The sequence below is a fragment of the Eretmochelys imbricata genome, chromosome 13 (assembly GCF_965152235.1).
Source record: "Eretmochelys imbricata isolate rEreImb1 chromosome 13, rEreImb1.hap1, whole genome shotgun sequence".
Lineage (NCBI taxonomy): Eukaryota > Metazoa > Chordata > Testudines > Cheloniidae > Eretmochelys > Eretmochelys imbricata.
This window is the reverse complement of record NC_135584.1, coordinates 26353099-26364784: the sequence shown is the minus strand read 5'-3', so window position 1 is coordinate 26364784 and position 11686 is coordinate 26353099. Positions and strand designations below refer to the sequence as shown.

Here is an 11686-nt window from a genome sequence, read left to right as displayed (position 1 = left end):
AGGGGATGGGAAGAGTCTGCTGACACCCCTCAAGTAGTGCAAGGGCAGCCCCTACCCCTGTATCATTACAGGAAATGCTGGGGGAGATGAATTCTCAACATGTGTCGTAGCTCAAGGTCTGTGCAGAAGGTGATTATCTGTGCAATACAGTGAAGCTCAGGAGGGAATGGCATGGGGCTTTTATATGGTTACTCTCGATTCTGTAGGCAGGAACTGAGTCCATTAATCTCCCCACCTCTGGATGTAACATCAGTATTTCCCTGCTCATTGCAGATGGTGGAGGATTTGACTGAAATGCGCCATGGGAGCTGTGAGAATCCTGATGGCTTAAATGCCTGGAATTGAGCATGCAGCATGGTGCTTTTGCATTCTCTTTCTGTTGAAAGAATAATGGCTGAGCTGATCATGTGTCTCCTGACTGGGAGAGCTGTATGAATTATTCATTACAAATAATTTCTCCTGTGGATTTTTATTGTTCATGAATTACGTGTCACCCCGTTGTGATTTTTATTCACTGGTTTGGTGAGAGAGATTGCATTTTGGTCTCTAATTTGTTTGCAAATTAATTGCAGTGAGCATTCAATACTCATTATTAGAGCTGATCAAAAACGGGTGAAAAAAATTTTGCAAAAATAGTTTTATGATTTTTCATTGAATTTTAAAAGTTTCAAGCAAAGTGGCCTGGCTCTGTTTGGTGTTCAGGCAGTGTGCCCTCTTGTGTTTCAAAAGATCAATGAAATTCACAATTGCCGGATGACTCCATAGTTAGGGCCCTACCAAATTCACAGCAATGAAAAACGGACCATGAAATCTGGTCTTTTGTATTCTTTTACCCTATACTATATAGATTTCACGGCGAAGACCAGCGTTTCTAAAAATGGGGGATTCTGACCCAAAAGAGAGTTGCAGAGGGTCACAAGGTTATTTTAGGGGGTCGCAGTATTGCCACCTTTACTTCCTTGCTGCCTTCAGAGCAGGGCGGCCAGAGAGCTGTGGCTGTTGGCCGGGTGCCCAGATCTGAAGGCAGCGCCCTGCCAGCAGCAGCGCAGAAGTAAAGGTAGTGGTACCACAATCCCCCCTCCCCAACACAATAAGCTTGTGACCCCACTCACAATGCTTTTTCGGGCCAGGACCCCTACAATTACAATATCGTGACATTTCAGATTTAAATACCTGAAATCATTAAATTTACAATTTTTAAAATCCTCCGATAGTGTAATTGATCAAAATAGACTGAATCCGGTTGGGCCCTACCCATAGTGTAACAGATAAAGCTCTTCAAAATGGTGGCAGGCCTCCTCTCTGGAGTGATTGTTCTTCCTAGTAGTTATTTGTACCAGTATTCAGGATTCTGTGAACAACGTGGTGAATAAAACACTCATTTACAGAAATCATGAACTCACCCAATCAATGACAGAGATGGAATGCGGTCAGAACATGAAACAGAGCAAGTCTTCATAAACTAAACTCAGCCAAGGTGAATAAGGCATTTTCTTAGTCAGTGGACTTGTACTCCAGAGCTGAATTCTGCCATATGGCCTTTATATTGCCTTCTCAGTCCCTATCCCCAGCGTGAATTTTCTTCCCTGAGGCTAACAGCATGGTCATTCCTTGAGCCTGGGAACCCAACTATCTATTTTAGGTACATCCGTGCCCCATTCTCAATCTTGAATGTATTTATCCTCACAATACAAGTGCTGGTTTCAGAGTAGCAGCCGTGTGAGTCTGTATTCGCAAAAAGAAAAGGAGTACTTGTGGCATCTTATTGAATTTTCCACTGAATGCATCCGATGAAGTGAGCTGTAGCTCACGAAAGCTTATGCTCAAATAAATTTGTTAATCTCTAAGGTGCCACAAGTACTCCTTTTCTTAATACAAGTGCTATTATCCCCATTGTACAGAATGAGAATTAAGGCACAAAGAGACTAAGGCTATGGCTATACTAGAGACCTTCCAGCAGCACCACTGTACTGATACAGCTGCACCACCGTAAGATCTCCAGTGTAGCTGCTCTATGCCGATGGGAGAGAGCTCTCCCATGGACATAATTAAACCTCTCCCAACAAGAAGTAAGAGTGTGTGTGCTGGGGGACCACATGTCTTTACTGTCAAAGAGGCACAACTGAACAATCAGCCACCGGAATGTGATGTCTTTTGGAGAAGGGTGTCTTCTTAGCCACGCCACTTGGTCTCACCCGGCCGGCAGGACTTCAGGCAGGCTCCAGCTTGGCACTCTGAACTGGGCAAGGCAGAACCTTAGACTAGATGATCCCAAGACTCCAGTTGGCCCAGAAATGTCTACAAGGGCGAGGGAGGGACCCTACAAAACAGCCCCCACCAGACCCCTGTAGCCCCCCCAGGCCACGTCCCCAGCCAGCCCCCCCGACCCAGGTACCCCTCCCCAGCCAGCGCCCCAGACCCCAGTGTCCCCCCCAACCCAGGTACCCCTCCCCAGCCAGCCCCCCAGACCCCTGTGCCCTCCCATGCAGCCCCCCCTCTCCAGGTACCCCTCCCCAGGCCACGTCCCCAGAGCCCTGTGCCCCCCCAGCCAGCCCCTCCAACCCAGGTACCCCTCCCCAGCCTGTGCCCCCGCAGCCAGCGCCCCAAGACCCAGATAGCGAAGAAACCCCTAGGCGACCCCACCCGTGACAACCGAGGCATTACCCCCGAACACTTCCGGGGCAACCAGCAGCGGTGGAAATGACGACACCCGCTCCCTTGGCTCGAGTCGAAGCCCCCGCTCGCTGTCTCAGCCCATTGGCCGATGGAGCTGCCCATCCCCAGCTCGGGGCTGCGCATGCGTGCTGGTGCTGTGACGGGTCTGCGTGCCGCTGGGGACCGGTTGCTGCTTCAGGCGGAGATCCCCCAACATGGTGAGTGGAGGGCGGGGCCGCACCCCTGCCCCGCGGCCGCCGTCTCACCTGCGGCAGGGGCGGGGCTGGGGCGGAGGGGCCGGGCCGCAGCCCAGGGCGTTGGTTCGAGACCCCGTGTGAGCCCAAGGAGCCCCGGGCTCGGGGACCCGGGTGCGGAGTTAAAGGCGGGGCCGGGGGTTGTGGGGGGAACCTGGAGCCACATGAGGGGGGTTGGGGGCCTGAGGCTCACGGGAGGGAAGTGGGGGCCCCCTGGGGGGCTCAGTCAGGAGGGGTCACCTCAGCTCAGTCCGGAGTGACAGCACCACACCATTAGTTATGGGGATCAGTTAAACCGCGTTCAACCCCTGCGTGAGCACCCTCATTCCGAACAAAAGGGGCCTTAAATTGGGTTAGTCTGAGTCACTTCCAAAGTGAATGAAGACAAACTGAATTAAGGCCACTGTAATTCTCGATAACAGCAGCCACACAGGGGTTGAATGGGGTTTAGCGAATCCACTTCAAATTCACAGCTTTAGTTAATTCGGAGCGATTCATTTTCCTGCTGTCCCCATCTGTACGAGCCCTCCGAAGTGGACTTCAGGGTACGTCTGGGCAGCAACATAAACCCAGGATTAGTAGAACTGGAGTGAGCGGCCTCTGGGTTTGCTAATCTAGGCATAGGGCCGACTCCGTGGGTGCCCCGGTTCTGGAGCACCCATAGAAAAAAATTAGTGGGTGCTGAGCACCCACCGACAGCCAGCTCCCCCCTCGCACTGCCAGTGCCTCCTGCCCGCCCAGATCAGCTGCTTCAGGGCATGCAGGAGGCTCTGGGAGGGAGCGGGAGGAGTGGGGACCTGGCACGCTCAGGGAATGGAGGGGAAGAGGTGGGGTTGGGGGCAAGGGATGGGGCGGGAGCAGGAAAAGGCAGGATGGGGGGTTGGGGGAAGGGAGGGGGCGGGGTCAGGGCCTGGGGCAGGAACAGGAAAAGGCAGGATGGGGGCTTGGGGGAAGGGGTTGGATGGGAGTGGGGTCTCGGGTGGAGCAGAGCGGTGGATTGAGCACCCTCCCGGGCCCGGAGGAAGCCGGCGCCTATGAATCTAGGGCTTGAATATTTGCATTTATTTGTAACCCCCAGGTTAGGAATTGTTGAACCCTGGGTCCTGCATAACATAGACAAGGGGCTCCAGTGTCTACACTGCATGATGCCGGCCCGAGTCCAGCCACCCATATCCAGACTTTTTAGTGCCCTCCCAAATTGTGGCAGCTCTACGCCTTTGTTCGTGGTGCAGTGTGAGAAAACTTGATTGTCCTCCAAACTTGACTCCCCAAAGGACCAAAAGAGTTGGCCCATGGGATTGTGGGATACCCTTGGCAAACTCCCAGAGCACAAGTCCAGTGGGGCTGTATCTACCCTTCAAAGCAATAGGGCTTGAACCCTGGGTCTCAGCTTTACTCAGGCTCGGACCCTCCACCCCGATGGGCTCCTGGTAGCCTGCGTCTGAGCCCTGGGTTAGCACAATTTGTATGTAGACAGAAGGGGAGTTAGGCTTGAGCCTGAGTTTGAACCCTGGGCTTACACGGCAGTGTAGATTGCACTCCTTGATAATCTGTACACTATTCCCTGATAACCAGAAATTTCTACGCTTAAACTCTGTGCCATTCACTATTTTTTTAAAACACCATCTTAATAAAATTTTTATACCCTCTTGTGGGCTTCCAGAGCCCAGGTACCAGCCCAAGCCTAAACATCTACCCTACAGTTTTGTAGCCCCACAGCCCAGTGAGCCTTAGTCTGTTGAAAAGGACCAGCCACGGGTGTTTTATTGCAGTGTAGACATATCCTCAGAGTCCAAGATTTCAAGGCCTGAAAGGACCACAATGATTATTGAGTTTGACCTCCTGCATAACACAGACCATAAAATTCTACACAGTAACTCTTACGAGGGAAGGAATTATTCTTCCATGATACATAATTGAATGCTATCAAGCCAATAATTTGTGAGTGAGCACCTTACAAAGGAAGACAAGTGAAATCCCTGTTTTACACATGGGGAAATGAAGAGGTTCTGTAAATTTTCCAAGACCACACAGGGAGTCAGTGACACAGCCAGGGATAGAACCCAGACTCCTAACTCCCAGTCCAATGCACTATCCCTTAACTGCATGGCTTTGGGTGAGCGAAAAAAAAAAAATCTCATTTTAATTAATGCCATTGACTGTATGGCTTGGGTGTCTTTTTTCAGAGAAGCGTGGGCACTGGGATGTACCAAGTCAACAGGGATGTTGGTCTACGAGGTGCTTCCCTGAGGAAATCTTAGGGATTGGGAGGGAAGGGTTATTGTTGTTGTTTTTTATTGTAATTCTATTAAAGGAGACACTGAAAACAGACTTTTACAAAGATCACCATAAACTGTTTCTGTTTACAAAAAATACAGCTGAAATATTTTCTTAAGAAACAGATGTTTCCCTGCATTGCAGATGAGAACCTGAAAATGAAATAGTCTACAGCTGGGATTTTCAGTTGAGCCCAAGGGAGTTAGGCACCCAACTCCTATTGAATTGGTGTTTGAGCACGACACTCCCTTTGATCCTTTTAAAATGTCAGTCTGGGTGTGAGCTAAAAACAAAGAGAGAGTGACTAGTCTTGCTTGCTATGTGAGAAGAAATGCAAAATTAGATGATGATCTGCACGGATGGATCCTTATGCTCAGGCAACACTCTTTGGAAGTCAGTAGGGCCCGGATGCCTGGAACAGGTTGTAGGGTTGGGGCTTTAAACAGGAATAATAGCACTTACTTTCAGATTTAATAGCAGTCACCAGCTGTTTATTTTTCCACTTCTCCAGCATACAACTCATTTGTTACAATCTCCTTTTAGTTACCATTCCGTTTCCTTCATTTTGAAATTTGCACTGTGATTTTCCATGCCTGATAATCATTTTAAAATAGCTCTTGATTTTCCGTGCTGGATAAGACAAACTGTAGTTTGCAGACACAAAACAAATCCAATGTTGTATGGTTCCCATAGTTGGCAGCAGTTAGTATTGTTTTAGACATAGTTGCCTAGTCTCCTGTGCAGTTGTTTCCTTGTTCCTGTGAAGACAAGCATGTTTCTTTGTTTGTAGAAGTCTGTTTTGCCCGACATTGCATTATGGAGCTCGGTCAGTCAAAGTGCTGAGTGCCCCAGCCCCCCATTCTCTTTAATGGGAGTTCACAGTGCCGAGCACCTCTCAAGGAGCGCTCAGCACCATGCAGAATCACACCTCGGCCACTCAGATCATTAGGCTCCATTATCGAGATCCCCAGTGAGTTGTAATTGATGTAAGAGCGAGCATTGCTAAGAAAACTTTCAAAATCTTTCAGAGTTGACACTAATTTTACAAGACAACAAACGGATAATAATACCTTTGCAGATTTCTTTGTATATTGACTTTTTAACGTAGTAGAATAAACTGTTAGCAATAGATAACAATAGCCCATCCACCATGAATCGTTATTGTAGGCTAATGGTTGTAAACCAGACTCTTTCCCCTCGTTTGCTTTGTTTATTGCCTTTAGCATATTTTTGATAAATGGAGTTTAACCCAAAACTCGATGTTTTTTCTTTCTTGTTTGTAAATTCCATGTATTTTTTCAAAACAAGTGCTGCAGCCCTGTCCTTTGTATAACTGTAAAATAATAATAAGAAGTGCTAGCAGCCCTAATGAGCAATCACACAGTAACAAAATAGTGTGTGTGTGGCCTTGTGCCCATGAGCGAACCTGTAATGAGAAACCAGTGTTGCAGTGAGGGGTGGGGAGAAAGGGTGAGGGATGTATTGGGGAACAGGTTTCAGGCTTCCAAAGGCTTGTTATGGCAAATGACTGATGGACAACAAGGGGCTTGAAAACAACTAAAAAGGCCTTGGTAATATGATGGTGCAAAAGATAGCTGTGCTTTGCTGTGAGAAAATGAGTAATATCTATTGGAATCATCTTGGCTCAGTTGTATTTCCAGATATATTATTACAAAGCATTATTTGAAGGCAGATTGCACCTTCAAGACATCATGTTGCCTAATCGTTTGTTTGTTTGTTTGTTTTTTTCAGGCTGAGGTGGAAGAAACATTGAAGCGAATTCAGAGCCAAAAGGGCGTCCAAGGAATCATTGTTGTTAATTCGGAAGGTATTGTGCCACTCTGGCTATATTTCCTAAGGATGTTACTTTTTCAGAACAGGGCACTTTAAAGATCAATGTATTTACTATTTAGAAAGAGATTAAATGTCTCTCTAGATATGTTTTCTTCCCTTAGAGAGGCAGGTTAAGTCAAGCTGTCTCTCTGCAAGCCTATTGAAGTCAGTGGCATTGAGCGGATGTATCTGAGAGCAAAATTTGCCCCCATGCATTTTAAGAATAACTTTACAGCCAAGAGGAAAAATATCAGTGTATAGAATGTAGAACAAGGCAAGCTCATTTTGCCAGTACAATGAAAAGGTTTTTCTGATCATATGTAATGTACAGTAAATCTTCTAACACTTAATTTTAATTTAACTGATAAGTGTCTTAGAAAAAAGACATTTGGTAAATACGTGGAGGCTCTATTGAAGATCTGATAATTGGTGACCTCATTTACAAATCAGCACTCGGCTTTCCCTTCCTTGGTAGTGCTGGTGTCTGAGGACTGGGAGGAAGGTCAAATGTTTGGGTTGTGCTTGTGGGGTATACATCTTCAGTGTACTAGAAAAACAGATAGATCAAATGTTAGCAATTTGCTACTGCATCCGTCCCATACTACAACGTACGACAAATGTGGACTGAGTTTGGCTTTTTGGCTTCTGCCAGGGCACTGGTACTGAAAAGCCCCCTCAGGAGGAGGTTGTGGAGCAGGAGAGCAACTGCTACCTCCCCATCCTTACGGATCGGTCCTAACCAAGGTGATGCACAGAGTCAGTGCATCCCGTCAGCAGCCTCCAGCGGACCGGCTCATATGGCGCCTGGCTATAAAGCACCACCCCCCTCACACCCCCCCCAGAAAAACAATGAAAAACTCTCAATGTTACACAAGCCTATGGAGGGCTCTGGTCCCAGTGGTGGTGAGCAACTCTGCTCTGCTATCATCTATGTTCCTTGAGGGCTTTTCTTATATGTTCTCTTTTTTGTATGTATTAGTGGCTCCTAGTGGAAGTTTCTCCTTGTTTCCAGCTGCTCTTTGGAAGGAAGGCTGGTGGTCTGCAGAAGCAGCCAGCCCCTCCCCCCCCACATGTTTCTGCACCACTCACAGAAGGGTTTCTAGTCACACTTTGTTTCAAAAAATTTTTTTTTAAATATGCTAAATTTTAAGCATAAAATCTACTGAGGTTTAAAGGGACTGTACAGATGTGTCTAGTGGGTAGCCAGGAATTAAGTTAGTCTCAGAGGTTACCATCATTAACCATCTCACCACACTTACCTTCTCTCTTTGCAGGTATTCCTATCAAAAGCACGGTGGACAACTCCACAACAGTGCAATACGCAGGCCTAATGCACAGCTTCATCATGAAGGCAAGGAGCACTGTGCGAGACATTGATCCCCAGAACGACCTGACATTCCTGCGAATCCGCTCCAAGAAAAACGAGATCATGATTGCTCCAGGTAAAAGCCCCTCAGCATCAGGCTTCAAAGCCTCCTGTTGAAATTCCTTTCTCGCGGCATGTGTCTCATCCTTCCCTGTCAAGCCTTCCATGGCACAAAATCTATACAGCCTGAAGAAGTGAATCCTACCAGTGACTGGGGGAGGGATAACTCAGTGGTTTGAGCATTGGCTTGCTAAACCCAGAGTTGTGAGTTCAATCCTTGAGGGGGCCATTTAGGGATCTGGGGCAAAAATTGGGGATTGGTCCTGCTTTTAGCAGGGAGTTGGACTAGATGACCTCCTGAGGTCCTTTCCAACCCTGATATTCTATGATTCTGTGACTGTCTAATTTAGTATGCTGTAGCCAAAGAATTTCTGGTGGTATACTCGGTTCAGAGATGGGTCTATTTCTGTTAATATGAGCCTCCCTCTTCATGGTGGGGTGTGGGAAGGAATCAGTTTTCCCATCTCACTGCCAGTCAAACTGTACATTTGAAAGAAGGTTCTCTTGTGTTTTGCCTTCTTCAAGATAAGATCAGAAGAGTCTGAAATTAGCGGAACACATTTTATGAGCTGCTTCAGGCCAGCACTGCTAGCAAAACTACTGAAATGAACCAGAGTGGGAGGCTGGCGTCTTTCTCAGAATTGGAGGAGCACGCATATTGTTACAGTACTTGCTGGTCCTAGAATCTCTCAATTTGAGTCTGTGTCTGCACTAGACTCTGTTAATTTTTCGCCACTGGTCAGAGCGTGTCTAGACAATGTAGTGGTTAAAACACCAGTAGCCTGGAAACACTGGAACTTGCAATGATGTAGCATTGGTGGGACATGTCGAGAGAAAATGCCTCATGCCGAGGAGGCCAGAATGTTTCATAAAATCACCAGATAGTGTCACAGAGGGAACTGGTGCAATATGAGTGCAGTTCACCCAGGTGTAGAGGGCTCATATATGCCCCTCCACATCACTTAAGACCTGTGGTGGAGCTGTGATGAGTAGGGAGCTGTTCACGATGAGTGACTGCACAGGGCAAGGGGTCCTCTTTGTATAACAACCTATTTGTGCTGGCAAAGAGGCGCTGGTTGTGGCTGCAGTGGGGGAATGGCTGAGAGATTTATGCTTATGTGGATCTAGTGGTCCAGAATCCCCACGTGGAAGATGCAGAGGGGTAGTGGGTGTTGTTCCAGAATGTAGGAATGTGCATTAAATTACATCAGCTTGGTACATCCCGTTCTCTAGAGAGGTTGGAACTATTCCCCCACAGTAGGATTAGAGAGACTGACCTGATTTATCCATGGGAAATACCTGTCAAGCCCACCTCGCTCACTAAGGAACACTTGCTGTCAGGTATTTTTATTTTCTCACACTACTTTAAAATTGAAGTGGAGCTGATGAACATTTAAGTAGGTGACATTTACTGTCACTAGTCAATGTCTGATAAACGTGCAAGGTAAAAAACAAAACAAGAAAACAACTTTTCTTAATCTGTGAATGAGCATTAGCAATGGAGGAATAACTTCCTTTTTTTCCCTTGCAGATAAAGACTATTTCCTGATCGTCATCCAGAATCCAACAGAATGAGATTGTCCTAAATTAGTATGTTTTTTTCCCCCAGTACCCAATATTTTTAAATTTAATAGCCAAAAACAAAGCATTAGGGTTAATTCCATTGTGCCACCTTAATAATGACCAGGAGGACCACCTTGTGCTCTTTTGTTGTTTACAAAGAAGTAAAAGTACCTTTCTTTTGTATCACTAAAATGGCATTCCGTGGAAGGGGTCTGAGGATTGAAATCAAGTGACTTGGGCAGTCAGAAATGGACAGATTTCTTTTAGTGTTCAAGAAGATAATATAATAGAAATTCTAATAGTGTGATCTAAAAAATGAATCTTTGTGGTTTGCACACTCTTGTCAATTCTGACTGAAGTATGGTTTTACCTTCTTGGTTTTGAATGACTGTAAATATGAAGCTTGATTACTCATAACTTACCTTCTTGGTTTTTGTTTTTTGTTTGTTGCTGCTTTTATGATTTATTTTGAAAAGGTCTTGCCTTATCAAATCAATAAAAGTGTCATCAATGATTATTTTTGTCATGTCTCTATTCCTTCTCTTGTGAAATTTTCAATGGCCCTTTGATGACTGAACTTCTTACTGCAAATCTTTAGAAGCTCTGAACTCTCCCTGAGGATGTCCCTACCTCACAATGTTATCTCTCTGAAAGGTGACTTTTTCCAAGCGAACGGGCTCTGTACTAATAGTGGCCCATTATTTTCATCCATTTTCACCCTATGCACTTGCTTTTAAACCAGGGACAAAGAAGAAAAATACAATTGACTTATTAGGGGTTTGTCCTGAGTAACAGCAGCAGGATTTCATCTGTTGGAATTGCCGTTCCAGTACAGTCCAATAATTTGTCTAATCAGGTATTCAGTCTTGAGGTATTCAGGATTTGGTTTGTAAACAATTGAGGCATGCAAATTGGATACCTACCTGTGCAAATGGTTACAGTAACCTGCAAACATGATGTGAATATACAATTGCAGTAATTCTTCAGGCGAATTAGATGCACAAATGCATGTGTCAGAGCATGCCTCTTGTTTTAAAAACAAGGCTCTGAATTTCGAATGAGTATTTTAAAATCTTGTTTTATCTGCCTCAATACCCTATATAGTGAGTTCTCGTGGTAACTATATATAGATAATTTTTTTAAAATGTTGACTTTAGTTTTGCACATCCTCTTGTCCCTGTATTATGGGAAAGGGTAAATAGGGATACCTAAGTGGACTTCTCTGTACCATTTATTATGTCTGATTTTACTCTTCTTTACAAATGAAATATCCCTGATTTTTAATCTCTCCTATATGAGAGACCATTCATCTTCCAGGTGTGTGTTCATTTATCCTTTTTTGACAGGTTTCAGAGTAACAGCCGTGTTAGTCTGTATTCGCAAAAAGAAAAGGAGTACCTGTGGCACCTTAGAGACTAACCAATTTATTTGAGCATAAGCTTTCGTGAGCTACAGCTCACTTCATCGGATGCATACTATGGAAAGTACAGAAGACGTTTTTATACACACAAACCATGGAAAAATGGGTGTTTATCACTACAAAAGGTTTTCTCTCCCCCCCACCCCACTCTCCTGCTGGTAATAGCTTATCTAAAGTGATCACTGTCCTTACAATGTGTATGATAATCAAGGTGGGCCATTTCCAGCACAAATCCAGGGTTTAACAAGAACATCTGAG

At 45.6% G+C, this 11686-nt stretch overlaps 1 protein-coding gene across 1 annotated transcript; it reads left to right on the top strand.

The window, feature by feature from the left end:
* The first annotated feature begins 2751 nt into the window (after positions 1-2751).
* DYNLRB1 (dynein light chain roadblock-type 1) lies at positions 2752-10523 on the top strand. The gene is made up of 4 exons (XM_077832364.1): positions 2752-2873; positions 6939-7014; positions 8294-8461; positions 9977-10523. Exons 1-4 carry the CDS (start codon positions 2871-2873, stop codon positions 10018-10020), a joined length of 291 nt encoding a protein of 96 aa, XP_077688490.1. The 5' UTR covers positions 2752-2870; the 3' UTR covers positions 10021-10523.
* Positions 10524-11686: the final 1163 nt, after the last annotated feature.